The following is a 26,225-nucleotide window of genomic DNA, read 5'->3' as shown; positions in this document are numbered from 1 at the left end:
CCCCATAAATCGCATGGTGTTCAATTGTAATTGACCCCCAGCCATTTGCAAGGGTTGCCATTAACCCTTTCAGGACAGAATATTTTTTTCCTAAACCTCCGCTCGAGACTGGATATCTTTCGAGTTTTTTCGTCCAAAATCGAAAGTTTTTGAAAGCAAAATATCGGCTTTGCATGAATCGCCATTGGCATTAATAGAAAAGGTATTCCCCAGGATGTCGGGAATCCCCTCCGAGCAGTTAAAAATGCGGATCGGCATTAGCAATGACTGGAAAACCGATGTAGTGAAAAGATCGTCGCTCTCGCATTTCTGCAAGACTCATCCAGAACGGAGGTATTGCGGTGCTCGCAATTTTACGAGACTCGTCTTGAAAGGGTTTAAAAGGCACAACCATATGGCAAAAATGATACCGCTCTCATCTTCGTACTTGCTATTATAACTGAGTTACTTTGATTTTTGTGAAAGGGGAAAACTATGCAAATTTATATTTTCCGTTTTCTTTATTGATCACGTACATGTAGATGGGCACTCAACCTTTTTAGATTTTTCAAAAAAAATACATTTTTAATCAGCCCGATTGACACATTTTGTTTGTGGGGAATATTTAGTGCGGGGTTGTGATGAAATATTTCAGAAAGAAGCAATCTGATAAGTTTAACAGATGAATGAGAGCTAATATAATTACAAAAAGCCTCCTATATTCAAAATTAGAACTAAGTGCTAGTCTCTCTACCAACAGCTAGTTAAACATTCTTCTTTAATCCATGCTTGCTAATGGTTACATCAAGTGTCCTAAAACGACGTTATCTCTTTCAGTTGAACCTATTAATATTTTCACGTCAAGACTTAACGCTCCTGTTAAAGTTAATGTTGTTTTGAACAACTCAGTCGATAAAAATTCTCCAGTTCTATGCGAGGAGTGTGCCAGGATCCTCTTGCTGCCAATACTGGTAGCAAGAGGGATCAGTCAAACTCCTCTGGATGCCAGAGATGGCAGCTAGTGTGCTGCAACTTTAGGAACAGGAGAGCCAAGTAATGTAAAAAGACATGCCATACCAATAAAATGCATCAAAGTTGTAGCTGGTTGATAAACAGCCTTTGAGGTTTAAGTAATAGGAAGTTGCCATTGATGCAAGAGGGAATTTATGCCAAATATCGTCCTGCTTCTAAAGAAATAGAGTAAGATCAATAATGCACTTTATCAGAATGAGTAACAGACTCAGATTTGACCACCTAGTCTCCAGCACGCTTAAGATTCCCATATTTCTCATAATATATCCTGGCAATAACCATATTTGGACAGACAATGACATAGTAGAACTGACATCTAACATGGCAAATCTAGCCATCTTCCCTCATTCTGCCTAAGCGTGAGGTTGAGTTCCTGGAATTTGCTCTCACAAATTAGCAGGCCAGTTCTAATGAGAAAGTGCATGTCCGGAAAAATCACATCAACTCGTGATTAGCTTGTGCAGTGACTGAGCAAATTGAGGAGGGATGGTTGATGCTTCTGTGATATAAAACTTAATGACTGATGGCAACACGTGAACAAAAATACATGTAGTTGACTGATGGCAACATATTAACAAAAAAGTTGACTGATGGCATCATATTAACATAATAGTTGACTGATGACAACATGTTAACAAAATAGTTGACTGATGGCATCATATTAACATAATAGTTGACTGATGACAACATATTAACAAACTTGTTGACTGATGGCAACATATTAACAAACTTGTTGACTGATGGCAACAAATTAACAAAATAGTTGACTGATGGCAACATATTAACAAAATAGTTGACTGATGGCAACATATTAACAAAATAGTTGACTGATGGCATCATATTAACAAACTTGTTGACTGATGGCATCATATTAACAAACTTGTTGACTGATGGCAACATATTAACAAAATAGTTGACTGATGGCATCATATTAACATAATAGTTGACTGATGACAACATATTAACAAACTTGTTGACTGATGGCAACATATTAACAAACTTGTTGACTGATGGCAACATATTAACAAACTTGTTGACTGATGGCAACATATTAACAAAAATAGTTGACTGATGGCATCATATTAACAAACTTTTTGACTGATGACAACAACTCCCAAGTACTGGATGTAGAAAATTTCCCAGAAAATATGAGTTAACATTTTCCCACAGTGCTCATTACCTCCTTTATAGCCGATGGCTGTAGGTGACATCATCTATCCTCTAGAACCTTTAGTCAGATATCCAATGTTTTGCTTCCTCCTTCAATGCCTGTCATGTGTAATGGGCTCCTTATCCTGGCTGAGGTTGGCTGTTGGGACCTGACAGTGGTCTTGTCAGATATTGGTTTTCGCTGAAGTTTTTCCAAAGTCTAGGTCCCAATGGTGTTTTTATGGCAATCAAGACAAGTTGATTGACTGGATGTTTTGAACTGATAGTGTTAGTGCCTCTGTTGTTCACCTCGGAGATTTCTTCAGTGAATTTCAATTTCAAACTTGATGACATTATTAAGGCTGACTCCGCGAACTTTAAGTTATCATTCACTAAGGTTTAAATTTTGATTCGAAATTCTTTGCAGCAGATCTCGAAATTGCAAGAAAAATCCAAGTCAGAATTTGAAATTTTGTTCAAATATTTAAGCTTGATGTGAAAGTCTTCATCGGTGAATTTTAAACTTCAGTTCAGATGGTGGGAAGTTTGTCACTATGAAATGATGTTTTTAGTCCACTTCTCCCGACCTTCGCGTTAAGCCAAAATATTTTGGGAACATTTCAAAGACTGCTTGAGATATTGGTGGCATATTAAACTTTAATAGAAACCAAGGTGATGAATATTTTTTTATTACAGCAGTTGTACCCAGATTTATTATATTATTGTTATTGTTGTGTGAACAAAAAACGTTAAGATTTGAGTTGTTTCATTGACAAGAACAGAACCAAGGTGACTTTAGAGTGCTGGACGACCTGAGCATTTTTTCTTTGTGTCATTGGATGAGTTAGATCAGAACCCAAATAGCCTGTGATCAGTACAAAAGACATGTCCTTCAAACATACGCTTAATCCTCTAATCCTCAACGTTTTTCTTTCATTCATTTCAAGATTGAGAAAGTTTGATACCAGTATAATCTCTTCTATACAAAATTTTCAACTTTTTAACCTGATTTCTGGTCGTTTTTCGTCACCCTTCGTCGAACCAGATTATTTATACGACAGGATTTTCCTCACCTTTCTTTCTCAAGCTATAAGCCAATAGAGTGAACAGAGTTTATTCATTCATAATCGCCGAGCTATTTAAAAAACAAGACAGATCTGAACTTCCATCGTCTCATTCAAAGGACGAAACAATTTAGGGTTAAGTATCTTGCTCAATGATGGTGGGTTGAAACATTGGTGATCCTTCCAGAAGATAAACCCACAATTTCCTGATTATGAGCCTGACACTGTTACAACTACAGTCCAAGTCACAATTGACATCCTTTCTGTTTTGCGTCAGTTATGCGCAACGTTCCACGAAGGTTGCGTGCAACGCACGACTTACGTACGCTCTTGGTGGCGCGTCAGTGACGTGTCATTAAGGGATGTCAATTGTGATCTGGACTGTATGCTACTGATCTCTCAGTAAAGAGCATTGAAAATAGAATAATGATTAGTTGAATTGGGGACATGACTAATTTACACGTTGACTTTCCAAATGTTAGGCCACACGCGGATAGTTATGTCAAAATGTAGAACAATTGACCTAATCACTTGTAGAGTTGTTGCCAGAGTTGGAGCCTATGCTGAAAACACCAATTGGTGCGTTACAGTATTGGCATGGAGAAAGCTCATCCCTGCCTTGGAGGGGAAACGCTGACTGGAGAACAACTCCTCCTAGGCAGAACCAACGCAAAAGAGGAAGAAGAACTTGCAGAGTAGGTTGATTGGTATGATTACCCATCCGTGATATTTTCATTAGCAGGGCGCCTGCCATTCCGTTAACAAATGGCACATCTAATCACGATGAAATTTACGCTGCAACTTTTTGCACCCAGCGTACTGACGCATCACGTCTTTCAGTTATCACTTGCTTTATTATACAGTGGAACCTCTCTAGTAGGCACCTCTCTATTAAGGACAGCCTCTATTAAGGACACTGGTTTTGGTCCCAAATCTGTTGTTTCCATTCAAATTGACCTCTGTGTTCAGGACACCTCTCTATTAAGGCATCATAGGTCAATCCCGCGGGTGTCCTTAATAGAGAGGTTCTTATGTTTGTCTGTTGGTCAAGTTCCCTAGGGCAGATTCTGCGGGAAAACAACGAGTTGTTTTACACGTGTGCCTTTTTATGTTATTTGCCTGTTCTATTATGCTGTAGTTGTCCACTCATCTAGCTGTCAACGTGACAAGACATATAGTATTGGTCCCTTTGTTATGTAAATCCACCCTATGAATATTCTGGTGGTTATCTCAGCAGACTGCAAGTCCTGAATTTCTTATAATGATGATATAGGGTATCATCAAATGATGGAAATGACGGGGTCAGGGTGGTGAATCTCTGTAATTGGGTCGGTGATGTTGACGATTGTTTAAAACAATTATGTCCTTTGCTATAAGAGTCATTTTATTGCTTGATATTCTGCATCCACCAAATCAGCTAAAAGTCGCCAAGACTAGTATTGCGCAATTATTGACAACATAAAGTTACGTCAATTTTTATCAACTTTTAGATTATGATGTAATAAGCCACATGAACACCATATCTAAGTATTCTATCAGTCAACTTGGCAAATATGATTGAAAAATACACTTCTTGAATCTTTGCAAACGAAAATGGCAAAGGAAATGTCACAAAAATCTTGATTTCCTTCAGTTAAGACTGACAATCTTGAACAGTTTCGGATGACAATTGTAATTGTTTGATTCATGGTTTTATGAAATTAGCCATTCGGATATTACCCCATATCATAGCCGTTCTCGTATGGCCAATCACTCTGGTAGATTGATTGCATGTAACGTGCCAAATAATTTGTCATTTTGTTGAAAAATTACTTCAGGCCAAAAAATAGTTCATAGTCCTTCTTGATGGCTCTAATAAGTATTTGTCGGTAATTATCTCGAAGACTGAACTGTCACATATTTTCTACCAGTAGATTTTCTTGTATGAATTTGAAATGTACCAAAACACAAAGTGAACTTAATTGTTAGTGCAATCTCAAAACTGTTACCATGTAGTAGGCTGGTTGATGGTGACGGTGTTGTTGAGTTGTTAGTGACAGTACATCTGTAAAAGTGTACCCGGTACCCAGTTTGATGCTGATATTGAACAAGAGACCTAATGGAAGATGATGATGATAGCCATTATGTGTGACGTCTTTTCAGACCTCTTTGATTGAAAGCATCACTATTTTAGGAACAAGAAAATTGTTGCCATATCTTTTTTTCGATATTCAGTTGATGACGATTGGGCGGTGAAATGTCTCTTCAACTCTTGGCTACATATGTCTCTTCAACTCTTGGCTACATGTTCCATGCAATAGGGTCTGGGAAGAATCCTGGATTTTAGTTCTGAATTAAGCAGTGTGGCTTTCAAGAAACTAAAATTCACAATCCTAATGATTGAGACTTAAAACAGAGATTCCTTTTATCTGAGGTCTATGTCAGGGCAAGCAAAAGACCAATAGACTCAATTGGTGTCTAACCGTAGTGGCACTTAAAAACGCTTATCCCGCCTTAGGAGGAATCCTCCCTGAAGACTATAACTCCTCCAAGTGCAGAGCGAACGCTGTAGAAGAAGGAAATGGCATCAAATGACCATCTCCTGTTGCGATGAATATTCAGAAACAGTAATATATCAGTGAAACGAGTTAACAAGTACATGCACAATGGAACCTCCCTTACCGAACACCTCTCTAATAGGACACCCTCTCTTATGTACGAGCTTTTAGGTTCGTAGATTATCGCAAGGTCAATGAAGATAAATATGAACACTGATATTCGTTGTTTGATCCATCCTTCTCTGGTCACAGCCAGAGCCTATCTGGTCCCGAATTTTTCCGAAGTTGTGTCCATTCAATTTGACCTTGAGTCTCTGATCTGGACACCTCTCTTAGAAGGACAGCACTCGTCAGTCCCAAGGGTGTCCTTGATAGAGAGGTTCTACTGTATTTCAAAAGGATTACTACTCATGCACAGAGCATTCTTGCAGTTGCCCATCGCTCACAGTTCAGTGCGTTTGAACGAAGTGGTATAGCCTAGGGCCCTTGTGTGTCCTGTGATGCTGGTACCCTTGGGGTACCAAACTTTTCTTATGATCTGCAGGAAACTTTAGGAAGACTACCATTACTGTTGGTGCCTTGAGGGTCATGATGATACTCTAAAATCTCTTCTATTCATGAGACCATTTCTATTAATTTCGTCAAAGGTTCTTAATTGCGATAGAAGTGTATATGACCATTTCCGTTAAAACCAACCACATATAGCAAAACATAAAAAATGATATTTCATAACAGCATTACTTGATAAAAATCATCAAAAACCTCAAGAAGCAGATGTCAACTGCCCAAAAACGCATTATCTCTGTCAGTTAATTTCAAAACTTAAAGTAAAATGTTTAAGCTAAAACTAAGGACTCTGATTAGAGCTACATTTGTTGTAGCAATATCTTGAACAACCCAGCCCAGCAGTTTAGAGCTAATTAACTAAGTTGGTGAGAAGTCCCTCGTGTGTAAAGCCCGTTACACACGAGGGACTTCTCACCAACTTAGTTGGAATTTTAATTCATAACAGTAATCCTGACCAGGTAACTGATACTTTGCCCGACTGGTTGGAGTTGCTGGCTGCACTACCGACTTGTTCTATTTCTCCACGACATCTTTTGTTTATATAAGGATTTTTTTGTTTATATAAGGAGTGTGGGGGAGAAATTTCCCCGTGTGATTCAGTCAACAACATAGTTGGGCCATATTTTGACTCTTTATCTTCATAGGCGCCAAGGCTGTACCTTCTCATAATCCACGATTTTGCCCAAAACCTCCTGTTATCCCATCGATTTCTCCTTTTCCTCTTTTCACTGATACTTTTTACAATAATAATAGATAAAATCTTCTTTTTCTTCCTCTCATTGTACACAACAAAATCATTGGCAGCCATGTTTCTAGATCTAAGATTTCCCCGCCAGAAATAATAGATATTTGCACTCAGCCTTGACCAAGGTTTTGGCCTAAATATAGTGCAGGACCTAAATATTGCTGGGATTATGTCTTTCGTGTGAGTGGGTGAACAACTCTCAACTTCCAGTCACCTGTGCACCTGTTCTTAATTTTAAAACCAACTAAGTTGGTGAGAAATCCCTCGTGTGTAGCGGGCTTAACGGGCTTTAGAAGCAGTTCAGAGTTAATGTTTTCAACAACCCAGCCCTCAACTTAAGAAGTCATATTAAACCTGTTGCTTTTAGAAGCAGTTTAGGGTGAATGTTTTCAACATTCCACCTCCTGACTTGAGAAGTCTCCAAAAAGATTTTATCAGAAGCAGAAATTTAGAGCTAACGATTTCAACAGCCCAGCCCTGGACTAAAAAATTCATAAAAAAAACCTATTGTCGTTTGCCACAGTTTAAGTTAAATGTTTTGAACAACCCAGCGATTGACTTTAGAAGTCATCTAAAACTTTCTAACAGCTGCAAAAAGGGAATTAATTATCTTACCTTGCGTCCAGCAGACTACACAGATCAATAAACTCACAATCAGCATAACCTTCCCTGTCATGTTCTAGCCGTCTCGGAGCAGAAGATGAGAAGTATACGATCCAACCACTTGTTGACTTTCTTACTGCTTCTGTCGTGAGCCACACGTGCTATTTGAACTACCGTTAGGTATATCCCATGATGCACTGCAGGATTGTTACTCCTGGACGAGATGTTGTCTAAGATATATCGTGTTTCATTAATGGTGTCATGTTTCGATGCGTGCTGATGATATTTTTAGTTGCTTTTGTGACATCATTCATCTTACAAAAAAACCTAAAAGGTTTTACTGAGAGTTTGCTTGTGAGGTTTCACGTTACAAATCAGATCTTCATCTCGAAATTCATTCTAAATTGTGTCAAGTCAGCACATCGAAAGAACAGTGATTAAAAGATGCAAGAGTTTTAACTTTGGCCACATTGTATGGACAGTTCAAGGTGGGAGAAAGTAGGGGCATGACAATGAATATTATCAATTACACTAATTGGATGATACCTTCATATAAGCTTACATCCCTTTGGCTGAGATAAGGCAAATAATATCATATTGTGACTGTCACGGCAGATATGAAGTCACAGTGCTGCAAACTGAGGCTCGCCAAAAAATATTAGACTCACAAAGATAAAAATTGCCAAAAAAAAATTTTTGATAAAATTAACTTAAGTTGTTTGTAATTTGCCAAAATTATGATGATTTTATTGGGGTTACAGGTGGATTGAAGGCCTCAGCCCTGTGTTTTTGCCACTACTTGGTAACTCTGTCTTGCACGGGTGAGCTATGAGATGGAACTCGAGTGTGTATAGGTCAATCTGTCAATTTTGTGATAATAAAATTTTTATATAATTCTGTGTCGCTACAATTACCCGGTGTCAGTTTTCAAACGAGCTTTCTCTGCAGCACTGACAACAACAAAAAACAAGTCTTGAACTGTTGACTTTTCAGAACTGGATTGTCATGTAACTTTGATCACAGATAATTAGTTCAAACACTATCTTGGCCATTTTGACTTGACTGTAATGATTATCCGATAGGCTGTTTTTGCATCAGTTAACTACTTCACTACTGTAGCCCAAAATTCTGGTTCGACGTGCAAAGACTGACGTCTCCTGTACACAGTCTGATGACGTCATTGCCAGGAATGATGCTCAACCGAATAACGTCAAAAACGTCCGGTAGTGACGTGGTTAACCTCTTGAATCCCAAAACTTGAAAATCCTGGGATCCCAGGGTGGTAACGTGGTTGCGAAATTGGGTCTGATTTTCACGATGTATAGCGCCCGCATACAACCGCCAAAGTCTGGTACCGAGGCGCCATCTACCCAGGCATGCTCTGACTGACCCTACTGTACATCAAACATGCTAAAACAAGCAATAAACTAGCGTCCCAGCTCAAGGGAATAAAAATATCACTGAGACCAACCTGTCGGTCGTTGGGAAAAAACGTTATTTCAAAATGACCAACTGGTCAGTCACCGGGATTCAAAAGGTTAAGGTAGCGCATGATCATGGAAATTACGGACTTCACAATTTCGTTACTGCTGTCTTTCAAAACTTTGATGGTCATCTAATATTTTTGCATTTCCTATTTTGTAGGTGTGGAGCATGGACAATATGATCTGCACACAGACGCTCGTTCGCCACCAAGGCAGTGTGGCATGTCTAGCCATCTCTCGGGGACGCGTTTTCTCTGGGGCGGTCGATAGCACAGTTAAGGTAAGAACGTCAATCCCATGCTGCTATGGCAGAGCCCAAAGTTGACTTAACAAAACTGCAAATTAAAGTGGCCGCAACTATTTTCGGGTTTACCGTATATTCGAGCCCACTTTCCTTAGTGCCAAAGAAAAATGTTTGAAATTGTGTACAGAGAAATTTTTTGAAGTTCATCAGAAATTGAATGTATTTCCCATAAAAAAAAATTCTGTTGACTTTTGTGATGGAAAATGTATAAAAACAAAATTAAGTGCTTTGCCATAATGAATTTTGATTCTTATCCTAACTGCCAGCTGGTGCAGCTGCACTAAACTCCATTTGGCATTTGATTCTCAAATTAGTTTTAAATCTCTGGCATTCTGATGGCATCAACTGGATGATCGCTAGCTGCAGCAGTTTATTGTTGAACGATAAAAACTTTTAATTTCAAGACATGTTTCCACAGGAATAAATGGAAAGTGGATTTTGTTGTGGATGATTTGCTAAGGATGATAAATTATTTCCTAAGAATGATCCCAAAAAAAGTACTGCCAATCTTTAATTTACCTTTCGAGAAATGAGATTTATAGCAGTATGATAAGAATGATATACTGGTGTCATTGACATATCTCATGAACGCTGCCAGCTAAAATCATGACATTTTCGCTGCGGATACTTCACATCACATACCAAAGTTTTTGATTTGACCTACTTTTCAAGGTCGCCGAGGTCAAATAGTGTAATTTGCCTTCATCATGTTTATTAGCGTCCAGAGCATATCTCCTAAACTGTCCAAGTTAAAGGCTTTTTATTTTGGGTGGTATGATGACCTATAGTGCAATTGTGCCTTTTAGCAGTTTGATGATTCCCTCCTACAATCAGTCAAGCAGGTGGCGCTTTGTCACAGACTACTTTTGGCTACATTGGCTAATATTTATAAAGACTAGTAAATGCTTTTACTACAGTTTTCTACAGAGATGGCTGGTGAAAATTTACATGAAAAGCATTTACTAGTCTTTTATAAATATCAGCCATTGTATATCTCATGAATGCTGCTCCAAGCCCACTTCTCCATTATCTCACCTTGAACCTCAATAGGCTGAGGGGTTTTGGTCGATTTGTGTTACTGTTTTCATGTGGAGTGGAACCTCCGAAAGTAAGGACACTAGTTTTAGGCCCAAATTTGTTGTTTCCATTGAATTTGACCTCTCTAATCAGGACACCTCTCTATTGAGGAGAGTATTTGTCAGTCCCGAGGGTGTCCTTAATAGAGAGGTTCTACTGTACTTGTTATGAAGTTTGCATTGCTGATGGTAGGCAACAAAGTTCAAATGCTCATAGTCCCACCAAGGAATGCAGGTTCCCCATTTTTCATTTCCCTGCACAATTAAAAATCCAGATGGCAGCACCAGTACTAAAAGGTACACTTCTAGTGCATTTTCCATCAAAATTAAGTTTTGTTGATTTTCTCCCTAAAACTCATCAAAATAGAATAAAAGGACCAATAAAATATTTTTAGTGCTATTTCCCCATGTAGAGTAATTAAGGGATGAAATATTCAATTATCATTGACCCAGGAAATGGCTTTCTCATTACAACCACGGTCCACTTACCTGCAGGGCCCCCTATTGGCAGGTTTTGTTGTGCAGGTTCCTTATTGCTTGCTTATTTTATAGATCTTTTTGAAATTTAATCTTTCCGTTTCAGGTCTGGCAGTAACCACACGATGCTGATGTGATTTCTAACAGTATTAAAACAAGCACAAAGTCTCATGGATTCTGTCTCAGCTAGTGAAAGAAGGAAAACTCTGCCCAAATGGGGCCGACTCTTTCGTGGTGGTAGAATTGAGCTACAGTAGCATGGGGTAGTTCTTTTTTCAGTTGGTTACCAAACAAGATAGAGTAACATGGGGCAGTTATTTGCCAGTTTGTTACTATGAAACATACATTTAACATGGGGCAATATTCTTTGCTAGTTGGTGAGATAGAAAACTGTAGTACCATTGACACTTCTTTGCAGTTAATGATAAACGGAAGAAACAGTAACATGGGGCAATTATTTGCCAGTTAGTAAAAACAATTGTATGGTAACTTGGGGCAGTTATTTGCCAGTTGATATAAAAAGATTATGCTGATCACAAGGGACTCTTTTTTTCCCGTAGTTGTACAGAATAGCTGCAAAAAGATGGAACTGGTAAAGAAGAAATATATGGTTACATGGGGCAATTCTTTTCCAGTTGGTAGAAAGGAAAGGTACGGTAAAATGGGGCAATTTGTCATCTGGTAAAAGAGAAGTCTTCAGTTACGCCGAGCTTCTCTTTGCCTTTCTGTTTCCAAACTTCTTTCGGAGATTATATTGGAAAGTGATTTTGAAAATTGTGAAAATGAACACTGTATTGCTTTAAATATGTATATTTTACAAATGTCATACTGAAACACATACAATTGTGTAAAGATTTTTCAGTGGCAAATATTTTGGGAAGAGTAACTTTTAGAAATTGTGAAAGTGGCCTCTAGATTTTATAGAACAAATATTTTATTGTACTGAAATCTCGGTAAAGTTGGGAAAATATCTCCTTCCATTGTTTTATTCAGAATTCTTCAATCTGTGATGAGAAAATTAGATGGATTGGATGGATTTCTACCATGATTGATTTAGCACATCAAATTTTAGCATATACGCGTTCAACTTGCACCAGGAAAATGGAAGGCACATCTGCAAATGAAAGCAAAAACAGTGGAAACTCTAGGTATCCTACTCTATGTATGTTCAGAAAGGTTTTAAGAGTGTATGCTACCTACTTTAAAGATACTGGCAAAAAATTTGCAAGTGAGCGCAATAACTCAATTTGGGGCCAACTTACAAATTGGAATTGTTGCCTGACTGATTATTTGATAACCATATATTTTGTATAAATTGCATAATCACTCTTTAAACTGTCTCTTTAAAGGGTGCGCTGTTCTTAATCATTGGTGGTCTAGGAAAATAGAAATGCATTTATACACAATGCCATAGTGCAGTTACTATTATGCATACAAATTCGCTGAAACTTGGTTTTCATAGTACATTGTGTATTTCTATATTTGCTGAAAGTTCAGTGCGTGTATATCTTGTTGGAAATTTTAAAATCTTGTTACAAATTTTAAAATCTTGTTACAAATTTTAAAATCTTTAACTTACAGCGTAGGCCTTTGAAAATTGTTCTGTCCAGAGGATCACAGTGTTTTTTTCATCTGGTTGGTACACCCAAGCTTAATTTTTAACATGGCCTTTACATGTAGCTGTACATCATATATCAAGTTCAATCCAAATCATTGCTCGCTTATTTTCTATAACTGCATGTCGAGTTGGCCTGAAAGCCCCAATTTTAATATTCCATCATGTCATTTCTTTGATAAAGCTTAGCAATTCTTTACTTACATTTACATGTATGTCAATTTCACCCTGTGTGGTTTTAGCTTCTTTGACAGAAAGGTGGAGTCCAGCGCCTTTTTGTGCCAACAGTTATTTTTTTTATTCCTTGATTGTAATGGTCGTTTTTGCTGTGCGCGTCAACACACCAGACCTTGTACCCTGACTACTTTGGACAAGCAGATATTACTGATGCAAGCAATGCAGTTGTTAGTTCAGATATGGATCCGAGAACAGGTTGTTTCTCTGGTTTAAATCATCAAGTCAAATTGATTGTTACCAGGCATACCAGACATTGAATATGCATGGTTTCAGTGCATTTTTTACGACAGGCAATGCAATATCTGTCATCGTCAAAATGCCACATTATAATAAAAATGAGTCTTTTATATAGCGCAATTCCGTGACACTATAGTTCTCGCTCAAAGCGCTTTGGGATATCATATTATTACCCCGGTCTCCACAGAAATTAATCAGAGGTTTCAAGGAGCAACCAGAAGGTGCTCACTTGAACTCGACCAGTAGGGGAACTAAGCAGTGACTCGGCCGGGAGTCGAACCCACGACCTCCTGATCATGAGGCCGACTCTCTTGCACTGCACTACCGCTGCCCCGTCAAAATGCCACATTGTTCTCGTTGTCTGATAAACATCTGAACCTCACAAATATCAAAACTTGTTATTGGCAATTGTCAATTGCTAGTGTTTTTTGGAGCTGGAATTTGGTTCGTTCAGGCCATTTAAAGAAGCAAAAAAGAAAAGCTTAAACTGCAGAGTATTATTTTTTTAACTGCTACTACTTTTATGTGCGGTGCAAAAATGTATAGTCTTTTACATAATGCATGTGTATTAAACTGGGTTGTTGCTACGCCCCCCAATAGTCGAAGTTGTGTAAAAAAAACATCTGAAAACATCTGTCTGGCTTTGTGTAGAAACATCATTCAATGAATACAGGAAGTCATATGAAAGTAGGATTGACTGCCCAGAGAAAAAGGTATTGCCCTCAAATATCGGAAATGGCCATTTTTACTGATCTGTAAATACGTTTTTACTGATCTGTAAATAAGTATATTATAACATACTATAAAAGACAATACGCTTTTGAGTTTGAACAACTGGGCCAAGGCAGGTGGTGATGTCACTTTTTTTTCGTTCCTGGGTACGCCACCAAGGACCTATAATGCTTGAAATGTACGCAATGTATAAAAATGAAATGAATGATGAGTGAAGTTTACACTCATATACCGCAAAATTCAAAATGACTTTGCTCTACAGGGTGGCCCAGAATTATTTTCCCTCACACAATGGATACACAATAGAATTCTATTGTCCAGAGGAGAATAATTCTGACCCACCCTGTATAAATGCAGCGCTTCAACAACATTGTCTGAACAGCTGGGTTTTTAGCCCACGCCTGAAAATGGTAACAGTCTTAGCCTTTTGAATATCATGACTGAGCTCATTCCAAAGTCTAGTCACCAGCACAAGGAAGCTCCTGCCACCGTACGTCTCAAGGCGATACCCGGGGACCATTCATTTATGAAGACATAGGGTTCTTTTCTCGCTGATCATGTAGTTTTATTTATCATTTATTCATCTGTGAAAAACAAATGCCTATGTCTTCAGAAGAAAGGATTTAAATCCACTGCGAAAGAAATTCCATATGTAAAAATGTACCGAGAAATTTCACGCCATGACAGAATGTCTTAACGTTGAAGTTGGTGAGACGTAGCCTAGGGACACCACCTGGGGCCAAGGTGTATAAAAAATGAAACGAATCAGTCAAGGAAGTGCCTCTTCAGAATTATTGACAAGCTAAATGAGGATTTCTAATAGCAAATAAGATTTGTATATGTATTCTAATGAAATGATAAAAATATAGTGTATATCTGATAAACAATGAAATGTATATATTTTCAGAAAAATAATGATGATAATATGTATATAACTTTCTCTCTTGTTTTTGCTTTTCTGAGTCTTAAGTCAATAGCCGCGCGTACACCACCTGAAAATGGACCACCAATCTTGGTTCACGAACCAATGCCGCACCATCGAAAATCCATCAAGCGCGTACACCACCGCTGCAGCTAGTTATAAAATCCGGCAACAGATGGCGCGCAAACAATAAATTGCATGTGCAGAAAGCGCCATTTCAAAGGTGCCGCCTGTCGCCGAACCATCTAACAAGCTAATTGCCGATCCATGAGCGCGTACACCACGACAAAGCCGAGCTTTTAACAAGCCGGGCGAATTTGGACCATCAAGCTTAATGGGACAAATTCGCCCATCAAGCTTGATGGGACAAATTCGCCCATCAAGCTTGATGGGACAAATTCGCCCGGCAATTTGTAGAGGCTTGCCGAACAAATTTGTCATTGGATTGCCGAACAAATTTGTCACGGCAATGTGGTGGTGTACGTGCAATTGGTCCACCAATATTTCGTGGTGTACACGCAACTTATGAATTTGGGAATACCCATTAATTTTGGGAATACCCTTGGGGAATACCCGTGAATTTGTGTATTCCCCATGGGTATTCCCAAGTTTCTCAATCATTTTCAATAGGTTATCAAGTAGGTTATTGTGAAATATCTTGATAGTGCTCTATAGATTGTCAAGTAGGTTATTGTGAAGTATCATATGAGATAGTCCTATACGCCCTCTGGCTGATACGGGTTCTATGACCATGACACCAGGACTGATATGGCTCTGCCCATATGATGTGGTATTGAGGACTCCTCTGATGGTATAAACTGTGTACTAGGCCAGCCAGTACAACCACAGGACATAATATTGAGGTCTCTTCTCATGGTACACCCTGTATACCAGGAGAGCCAGTACAACCACAGGTCATAATATTGAGGACTTGTCTCATGGTACACCCTGTATACCGGGAGAGCCAGTACAACCACAGGACATAATATTGAGGACTCGTCTCATGGTACACCCTGTATACCGGGAGAGCAAGTACAACCACAGGACATAATATTGAGGGCTCGTCTCATGGTACACCCTGTATACCAGCAAAGCCAGTACAACCACAGGACATAATATTGAGGACTCGTCTCATGGTACACCCTGTATACCAGCAAAGCCAGTACAACCACAGGACATAATATTGAGGGCTCGTCTCATGGTACACCCTGTATACCAGCAAAGCCAGTACAACCACAGGACATAATATTGAGGGCTCGTCTCATGGTACACCCTGTATACCACCAAAGCCAGTACAACCACAGGACATAATATTGAGGGCTCGTCTCATGGTACACCCTGTATACCAGCAAAGCCAGTACAACCACAGGACATAATATTGAGGGCTCGTCTCATGGTACACCCTGTATACCACCAAAGCCAGTACAACCACAGGACATAATATTGAGGGCTCGTCTCATGGTACACCCTGTATACCAGCAAAGCCAGTACAACCACAGGACATAATATTGAGGGCTCGTCTCATGGTACACCCTGTATACCACCAAAGCCAGTACAACCACAGGACATAATATTGAGGACTCGTCTCATGGTACACCCTGTATACCAGCAAAGCCAGTACAACCACAGGACATAATATTGAGGGCTCGTCTCATGGTACACCCTGTATACCAGCAAAGCCAGTACAACCACAGGACATAATATTGAGGACTCTTCTCATGGTACACCCTGTATACCACCAAAGCCAGTACAACCACAGGACATAATATTGAGGACTCGTCTCATGGTACACCCTGTATACCAGCAAAGCCAGTACAACCACAGGACATAATATTGAGGACTCTTCTCATGGTACACCCTGTATACCAGAAGAGCCTGTGTATGAGGCCAGCAAGAACAACCACAGGACATGGAATTGAGGACCCATCTCAAGTTACAACCTGAATGGTCGGACAGCCAGAAAAAACCACAGTGCACAGTATTGACGACCCATCTCATGGTACAACCTGAATGGTAGGACAGAAACAACCACAGTGCACCGTATTGAGTACCCATCTCAAGGTACAACCTGAATGGTAGGACAGAAACAACCACAGTGCACCGTATTGAGTACCCATCTCAAGGTACAACCTGAATGGTAGGACAGAAACAACCACAGTGCACCGTATTGAGGACCCATCTCAAGGTACAACCTGAATGGTAGGACAGCCAGAAACAACCACAGTGCACCGTATTGAGGACCCATCTCAAGGTACAACCTGAATGGTAGGACAGCCAGAAATAACCACAGTGCACAGTATTGAGGACCCATCTCATGGTACAACCTGAATGGTAGGACAGCCAGAAACAACCACAGTGCACCGTATTGAGGACCCATCTCAAGGTACAACCTGAATGGTTGGACAGCCAGAAACAACCACAGTGCACCGTATTGAGGACCCATCTCATGGTACAACCTGAATGGTTGGACAGCCAGAAACAACCACAGTGCACCGTATTGAGGACCCATCTCAAGGTACAACCTGAATGGTTGGACAGCCAGAAACAACCACAGTGCACCGTATTGAGGACCCATCTCATGGTACAACCTAAATGGTAGGACAGAAACAACCAGTTTACGGTATTGAGGACCCATCTCAAGGTATAACCTGAATGGTAGGACAGCCAGAAACAACCACAATGTATGGTATTGAGGACCCATCTCAAGGTACAATCTGAATGGTAGGACAGCCAGAAACAACCACAGTGCACCGTATTGAGGACCCATCTCATGGTACAACCTGAATGGTAGGACAGCCAGAAACAACCACAGTGCACGGTATTGAGGACCCATCTCAAGATACAACCTAAATTGTAGGACAGCCAGAAACAAACACAGTGCACGGTATTGAGGACCCATCTCAAGGTACAACCTGAATGGTAGGACAGCCAGAAACAACCAAAGAAATTTGTACCGAGGACTCCTCTCACGGTACAACTAGACTAGTTTGCTGGGACCGAGTACTGCAGGACATGGTTTTGCAGACCTAGTTTGCTAGGACAGAGTACTGTAGTACATGGTTTTGCAGACCCGGATTGCTAGGACAGAGTACTGTAGTACATGGTTTTGCAGACCCGGATTGCTAGGACAGAGTACTGTAGTACATGGTTTTGCAGACCCGGATTGCTAGGACAGAGTACTGTAGTACATGGTTTTGCAGACCCGGATTGCTAGGACAGAGTACTGTAGTACATGGTTTTGGGACAACTTGTATGGAACAACAGCCAGAGCAACTACAGGACGGCAATCGCTGTGACCCGAGATCAGCATCAAACCAAGCTATCACTGGTTTTATTTGCAGACGCGCGACCTTTTTACCCCTTACGTTGCAATAGAAATTGCAGGTCGTAGCGACAAAAGGCACTTGTTTTCTGGGCTCTTCAGGGAAGAACCACAGTACCTGGAGTCAATAATTCGGGACTCGGCTTAAAAATTCCCTTCCAGCATTTACCAATTTGAACAAATCAAGCAACAACAATGATCTAGGCGAATAAACTTTTATTCAAAACAATCACAGAAACATTCAGTATATTTCAGGGCTGTTTTTAAAGTTCACTAGTTTTCGAGCCCTGAAATGCGCACCACATTTGAGGATACCATGATTAAGCCATGCACAGCTTTCAGTATTCCCAAACACATAATCATTCCTCGAATAACACTATTCGAATTTCCATGATGATTGTCCGGTTGAGTGACAGACTTTTGCATCATACCCATCCAAAATACACTCAAGAGTTGAGCAAATACTCAGCCACAGCTCGGCCTGTCACATTTCATTTGCACGGTCAAGTAATCTCATGCAAACCACAACAATTTAGTTTATAGATTCTCAAGATATGTCCGCTCACAATTCACTCGCAGTTGCATCCGCCCTGAAGTACACCGATTTCTTCATGTCTTCCGCCCTACGTTTCTTCTCTTCCACGGCCTCGTCGCGATCTTTGAACATTTTCCAATAAGGATCTGGACGCTGGACATCCATTACCATTAACCACGTCCTGTAGTTCTTCAAGAAATCGCCAAATTCAGTGTCGAAACGATCAGATCTTGCATAATACGGGACGTCTCCTCCTCGTTCCTGTCAAGTAAAAGAGCAGAAGATATTGAAAATTTTTATTCAAACCAACGTAAACAACAATAAGATAATACACTTTATTCCAAGATCAAGCAGCGGCGTGTCGAGGAGGCCTTGTAGATTTACCCAAGGCGAGCCATACATTTTCAGTGCATACAGTGGATGCACTGTCAATACTGAGCGCACTATGGTATTCCTGGTTTTTCACTTGGCTTGAGGTTACCCATCTTTGTGTAAAACACGTGACCGGACACTGGAAGCCAAGGCCCCCAAATCTTGTTCATGACGAGTGAAATGCCGTCAAGTACCAGTCTCTGTACAAGTGAATGAAGGAGACTGGTTAGAGAGTCTACACTTGCATGCCTGCTGTTGATAGGAAAAGCTGTTGGCGTTGTCATTGCAAATTCTGCACAGGCCCTAAAAAGGTACGCAACTCACTGTGTGGTCTGCAAGGAGTTAGCAAAAGTCCTCACCCTCCTCCCCTGACCAGAGCAAACATGAAAAAAAGAGAGTTACCTTACCTTTTCAACTATAAACCTCTTTGCTTGCTTGATTCTTTTCTCTGTCAATCGGAGGAACTGTTCGTTGGGTTTTATGCCATGTTTACTCATGTAGATTATGATTGCCAGCATGTAGTCGAAGTCCATGTTAGAAGCCCGAGAAAAGTGACCCATCACCTCAGGGGTGGGCTCAATGCCAATGTTCTGGAGTAGAAGTAAAAAGTCAAAGACAGGTGCAACAATCTCATTGGGCTCACTTTGGCATTCGTCAGAGGAATACAGATACAGTCTGCTCTTCTGAATTTATTCTGATCAAATATGGAGCTCATTTACAAACGCACAACATCAATTTTCATTGAAGCAGACGGCAAACTTGGAGATTTCTACTGAGTATCAACAGCAGAGCTCTCAAAATACGGAGGTAATCAAACTCATACTGCAAGGCGATTCCACTCCCTTGTATTGGGGCATCAGTCGACACGGGGTTTTTCTGTCGTCCTCGGCAAACTAGGTTGTAAAACAGATGTGATAGCCTTGAAGTCAGAAGCGACTCCCCAGTCCCATTCAGTGCCTTATGCATCATATTGCGTTTTGATATCTTTACACCATATATTCGTTGTCGAGACCACATCAAATGATGTTGTGGGTTGTGCGCTGCCTGCTGGTCCACCTCCCCAATCCAGCTCCAACTCCAAGTTTTGCTCACAGGGGGAGAGGGAGTCAAGTCTGTGCGCAACCTCTCTCATGTCCTAAAGGGCACTGCAGACAAGCAATTTTTATCACAGCAACAATTCATCACTTAAAAAGATTGCCTGTCTGCAGATAAAATCACTTGTCACAGTGATCTACTATGTATGTGATCTTCAGTATATGATAAGATAAAACAAGTCGATTGATTTTGTCGCAGGCACCTGTGATAATCTGCAGACAGGCGAGTTTGAAACGCAGTGATCCTCTATTGAAGGAGAAGCAATCATTGCCAACTAACCTGCATATCATTCAACAATACAAATGCCTCTTTCTTCTTGCGGCATGTTAGGGCAAAGATAGCAAACGTCTTTATATCAGGTGCCAGGTTAAAGGTGACTAAATGGTCTAGTACTGACTGAAATGAGAGGAAAAGGTAACATTTTTTTATCTGTATATACACTTGTTTCATGTCTGCCAACTCAGGCCACCCTGACTGAAATCTTACTCAAGGAATCGTGGAGTAATCACACGCCCATGAAAATACCAGAATCAACTGATCAATAATTCAGTCACGATGTGCAACATAAAAAACTTGCTGCGTCATGATGCAATGATTTCACAATGTCATGTACCATGGACGGTTTCAATAATGAAATTTACTCCCATCAGCATCACTATCAATATCTTTATAACATTGAAGAGATTTGCTTTATCTCCACAGGGGACATAAAAAGACAAAACCATAACTGTTTTTAAAAGCAACTAACCCTAGCTGTCAAATAGTCTTGTCTGAAAACACGTTTCCTCATCAAGATATTGAAGAATCCCGTATCTGGGACGACTTTCAAATCTCCCAATGTCGCAACGAGCATCTCTTCCACACGAGTATCAGATGGCATCACATCTAACAGAATAGTCAACGTCTTTATATCAGGTGTTACGCCATCGCGCTGCATGTGAGCCAACAGCCCGGGGACTCCCCCAACCAGCTCCAAGCGGTCAGCAGACGTCTTGATATCCGATACTGAAATCATCTGGCTGGTATCAGGATTAGGGCTCATGATATCTGGGATCTTCGACAAACAATTGGAAGAAACCTCCAAGAAACTTTTGATATTTTTTTCAGTCATTTCGCTGCTACCTTTTTGTCTGGTTGTCACATTTAGTGAAACTTCCTTGTTCATGGTTGAAACATCCTTGTTCATTATTGAAACATCCTTGTTTATTGTCGACTCAGTTTCTGGAACATTTTCGTTTATCGTTGACTTCTCCCCGCTCGAAACCCCAATACGTTTTTGAAGATTTCGTTCAAGTGATATCTGCTCCTGGTCCATTTTGTCGCCACTAGATATAGATGTTGATGCACCGCCCCCTAGGAGTTGATAGAGGAACTCCTGGGAGCCTACGCCACAGTCCCTCATGGCTCTCAGCAGAAGGTTATAATGGGTAATCGATGGAGTCAGGCCATGTTTCCTAATAGACCGGAAAACCTGCAATGACAACACAATAAGAGTATTAACAGGTGCTTGCGCTTGTGCTCATTCACCTTAAAAATATTTGATCATAGGCAAGGGGGGGGTCGGGGATACAAATGATCCAACTTTTCAGTAAAAATCTTTGAATATGGCAGTCAAAATCCCCAGTGCTAAAAGACATCTTTCGGAGAGAAAAAACTTCCCTCAGGTAAAACAACCTCCCCTGCAGAAATTCTGGCAACTGCTGATCCAGAGGGTATTGAACCACTCAACCAGTGTTGAAGTGTACAAATCAAAGCAAAAAACGAGGTCCCAAATTCACACTGTGAAGATGTCTTCAGCATTCAGTGATGCTTTAACACCATCATCTCACCTCGACAGCATGTTTGAATCCCGCCGCCCCATCCGATATCGCCCCCATCAACATGTGACTGAACGAATCGTGATCAATCCTCCCGCGCTTCTCATACAGTTCGTCGGCCAGCGCAAACGTCGCCTGCAAGTCGCCGAACATCGCAAACGCTTTCATCATAGCTTTGTATGTTGTTCTGTTGGGAAGGATGTCCTTCTTGGCAAGTGTCTCTCTGAACCGATCGGCATATTTTCGTCCCGTTGCTTTATCTGGGCAGTTAGCACAGGCGTTAAAGAGGGCAGTGTAGGTGTGGTCGTGTGGTGTCAACTTGTATGCCAACATCTGAAATGTACATATAATCAAAGAAGATGATTATAGTTTTCCAATATGCAGTGGCGGCATTCCTAGTGGGTATTGTGGGCCCAGTGATGCCACTCTAGTTGCCTCATGCCCGCATCTCCACTGGAAATGGCATCCCTGCATGCGTCCAAGCTCAAAACGCACAATCCATGAGCTTACATATTACATTTAACAAAATGTCTAGTTTTGTATTAGGTTTAAAGCAAATTTTATAATGAACAATACAATGATGCCTTTCCTATGCCATAGTCGGTATTAAGGAATTGATGAATCATCAAGTATTACGCAAGTCTCTGATATTACGAGCCCTATTGTCCACATGTTCAGCAGGCCTAATCTCGCTAACTCATCTGCGCCAGACTTAAAACAGGAAATGAGAAGGTTCATTTTCACCGCCCCAGAAAATGTAAAAAGCAGGCCGATATGAATCACTGGTCGTGTGAAATCCACTTCACATAAAAGCAAAAGTGATAGGCCCTGATCAGTAGATTCTATACCTTTCTGAATAGCCTGAAAGCGCCTTCTGGATAGCCATATTTGGCCAAGGCATCAATCACGACAGTATAGGCAAAAGCTGTGGGCATCACTCTGTCTTTCTCTATCATGGTTTTCTCCAGGAAGTCCAAGGCTTCAATAACCTAGAATTAGAACAAGAAAGATTAATTTCTAAAGTTACCGTCTTGAGTTTATAGTCTGTTATCGACAATAGTAGTACACTCCGGAAGCAGTGGACCAGCCTTGTCTTGTTGCCTGGTGGAGGAAGGACAATCAGGATGACGATATGGACTGCATAGGAGTCAACAATAGTAGAGGCCAACATCCAACTTTACACTTTAACACCAATGTATTCTGAAATCTTTCAAAAGTACTCAGATGAGCTGCTCAATCACTGCTGCAACCTGAGCACTTCAAACTGTTTAGTGTTAACCATTTATACACCTGCGTGGAGTAAAGGAGACTTGTCTAAAGTCTCCTGCCAACAGTGGGCATCACACCAGGGAACCTCATGACACCTAGTCAGAGACCCAAGCCAGTACACCAACGGGGCTCCTTCGACATGAGCACATTATCATTGAGTGTATACATGTACATGTACATGTTCTTTTGAGTGTATACAGGTTCCATTGAGTGTATACAGGCTTTTTGAGTGTATGCAGGTCTTTTGAGTGTATACAGGTTATTTTGAGTGTACACAGGTTCTGTTGAGTGTATACTGGTTCTGTTGAGTGTATACAGGCTTTTTGAGTATATACAGGTTCTTCCGAGTGTATACAGGTTCTATTGAGTGTATACAGGTTTTTTGAATGTATACAGGTCTTTTGAGTGTATACAGGTCTTTTGAGTGTATATAATACAGGTTTTTTGAGTGTTTACAGGTTCTTTTGAGTGTATACAGGTTCTGTTGAATGTATACAGGATTTTTGAATGTATACAGGTTTTGAGTGTATACAGGTTTTTTTGAGAGTCTGGCATTCTGCTTTGCACGTAGACAGCTTACAGTAGCTGGCCTCAAGGATCCTTTTTGAAACCATCAGGTCTGATGATTTCCAGACATTTTGATATGACAGCTTCTCGTCGTGTACTGACCTGTCCGTCCTTTGATAATTTCTCCAGGCGCCGTTCATACCAGTTCTGCTCGTGCCTCCGGTTGTCTTTCGATAGTCGAAGGTGGAAGTCGTCGTCTGCTACTGCACCTTCCTCCGACCTCAACCTGAAAAAATGCACTCTCAGTTTTACATCACACATGAAAGCAGAAACATGCAGCGAACGATGCGTTTCTGACAAAAGTCATATTCAAAATGTAGTCATCTTAACACCTTCACCTGCTATTTTCTGGTAAATATTTTACCCAGAATGAACGTCAGTCGTCTCAATTTCATCAAGCTAGAAGGTTGATTTTTCCAGTTAACTTCTACCGTGAGACTACATATCAGACAAACTTGGATGTTTTCAATATATTACTCGTGTTTTCTTGTTAATAACGTCAATCTGGTTTAGGAGCAACGACTTTGCGGGAACTTTTGTTTTAGGTGAAATGAGCACCTTAAAATTATCTTGATAATAGCATTTTCCTCTGCCCCCAAATTATTGCCACAAATTCAATAACTAAGTCCTTTTCGGATTTGTCCAACGGACAAGTTACATACCCTGCATTTGCCTTGGTGATGGGACCTGGCCGGAGGAACGTCTTTTCAAAGTCTTCAGCAATGGTGCCAAAAGCATCAGTAGACTCTTGGGATACTGGACTTGAATTAGAGAGTTGTGGTACATCATCTGATGCACCAATGTTGAGGTGTATCGAAGAATTTGAAAATTCATTTCCAAAAGTTTCGGTCTTTGAATCTATTGATTTCCATTCCGTTGTTTTCCGTGAGTGCAGTGAATTTGCATCAAAGTTTCCAAACTTATCCGCCATACCATCGACTCCTAAAATCTTGGCAGTGGCATCAGCTGCTTCCAAGTTCACAGACTTAGATGATGATCTGGAATTGCGGGTTTGAGATTTCGCGCCTCCACCAGATTTAAGCTTATTAGATTTGGCACTCCGTTCTAAACCAGTCGAGCTTCTATTACTTTTAACCGACTTCCTCTTAACATCACCACTGCCCTCCTCGACTGAGGGTAGCATCCCAAACCGATCATTTTCATCTAGACTTTTCAAACACTCTGATAAGCTAGTGTCATTCTCCACTTCCAATTCTGAGAAATTCCTCTGAATTTTCTCCCGTCCGAACAGAGTTTTGTTGCTTTTCTGATATTTAATCCTCTCTCTTGCACGCCTCGTAAAAGGGAATGGTTTCTTATCCTGAGAATCAGTTGCAAGACATGCACACTGTTGAATTGGAGGTTTATACAATGGACCCGATGACGTTAAAATCCCCCAACTTCTGTATCCCAAATCCTTCCATCGCTTGCAAAGGAAGGAGTCGATTCTGGAGAAGGATCCTCCTGGCATGAACTTGTTAGCATGGTTTGACAATCTCAACATCTTCAACATCTGTAACAAGGAAATGGTTTGATAGGCGTGATAGGTGATCAAGACGAGTTTTAGGACAGAATGGTAAAACGGCATCAAGACAATATCATGGTAACAGTGTGTGCACATGGGGCAACAAAGGACATGAGTGAATGGATGGAAAATGTCATTAAGCAGTGCCGTGCCAGTGCAGTGACGGAATCCGGGAATGTCAAAACTGACAATGGCATGGTCACCATGCCATCTGGTTACTGGTAATGGCTTGCTTTTCATTTTCAATAATTTTCATCTGAGCTACTTTTCAAGGTCTCATAGAGTTCAAACTCTATAAAATCTGTATTATTATAAATAGCCTATAAGAACATTGAATTTGGCCTTCAATGGCTTCATGGTCACCACATACTGGACAATTGCCAATTGGTCCAACTCTCCACCCGAATACAGTAAAATTGGAAATACTGACTATGGTTAGGACCATAGGCCTACACCACTCATCCAATCCAGTAGGTTAGCCCAGAGCTGAATAGGCATTATGGCATGATTATTCTTTGTTACGGGATCTCTATATCAACCAGTTCATTAGAATTTAAAGCATACCCAACATACACAAAGATGTTCTAAGAATCATGAATCAACCGAATAAATTACCTGATCATGAGGAAATCCGCCAAAAGGACAGTTACGCCATATCCATGACTTGCATGCTATGAATGAATGGCCATGTGCGGTCAATGCAAATATTGGGGAATTCCCGTTTGGAATTCCCATCACGCGCGCGATTTATTACATCTTCTTTTTCACATCAAGGGTTGTGTCGTGACGTCGCCAAAATTTATAAAGCGGGAAATATGAGTAGGGCCTAAGCACTTTTGAACGCGCGCGGCGCGACAGCAATATTCAGTATTATCATGATATGGTTTATGGAGTTATTTTCCTGCTCGAGGTTTGTTACATTATTTTAATGGAATCGTTGAATTTATGAAGACTCATATGTAA

General features: G+C 40.5%; 2 protein-coding genes across 2 annotated transcripts in view; one reads left to right on the top strand and one right to left on the bottom strand.

The window, feature by feature from the left end:
* LOC135487936 (E3 ubiquitin-protein ligase TRAF7-like) overlaps positions 1–14,702 on the top strand; it is a 50,947-nt gene extending 36,245 nt beyond the window's left edge. The window contains exons 18-19 of the mRNA XM_064772236.1: positions 9,321–9,440; positions 11,124–14,702. Coding sequence (XP_064628306.1) covers positions 9,321–9,440; positions 11,124–11,135 — 132 coding nt within the window. The 3' untranslated portion in view covers positions 11,136–14,702. The remainder of the gene's footprint in view (positions 1–9,320; positions 9,441–11,123) is intronic.
* Positions 14,703–18,291: 3,589 nt separating this feature from the next.
* On the bottom strand, positions 18,292–25,650 carry LOC135498944 (pentatricopeptide repeat-containing protein 1, mitochondrial-like). The gene is made up of 9 exons (XM_064789480.1): positions 25,633–25,650; positions 24,400–25,250; positions 23,840–23,963; positions 22,750–22,890; positions 21,914–22,234; positions 20,833–21,555; positions 20,364–20,480; positions 19,397–19,579; positions 18,292–18,878 (listed from the first exon to the last, which is right to left on the bottom strand). Exons 2-9 carry the CDS (start codon positions 25,248–25,250, stop codon positions 18,645–18,647), a joined length of 2,694 nt encoding a protein of 897 aa, XP_064645550.1. The 5' UTR covers positions 25,633–25,650; the 3' UTR covers positions 18,292–18,644.
* Between the last annotated feature and the right edge of the window lie 575 nt (positions 25,651–26,225).

The sequence above is a fragment of the Lineus longissimus genome, chromosome 1 (genome assembly GCF_910592395.1).
Source record: "Lineus longissimus chromosome 1, tnLinLong1.2, whole genome shotgun sequence".
In the NCBI taxonomy this organism is placed as follows: domain Eukaryota; kingdom Metazoa; phylum Nemertea; class Pilidiophora; order Heteronemertea; family Lineidae; genus Lineus; species Lineus longissimus.
The sequence above is the reverse complement of the archived record's forward strand: the minus strand, read 5'-3'. Positions and strand labels throughout refer to the sequence as shown.

Bases quoted from the DNA above. Each gene is read 5' to 3' on its own strand.
- LOC135498944 (XM_064789480.1), bottom strand. From the start codon at position 25,250: ATGTTGAAGATGTTGAGATTGTCAAACCATGCTAACAAGTTCATGCCA. The intron at 23,964-24,399 runs GTATGTAACTTG...GCATTTTTTCAG, and splicing joins ATCACCAAGGCAAATGCAGG to GTTGAGGTCGGAGGAAGGTG. The intron at 21,556-21,913 runs GTGAGATGATGG...TTGTCATTGCAG, and splicing joins GATTCAAACATGCTGTCGAG to GTTTTCCGGTCTATTAGGAA.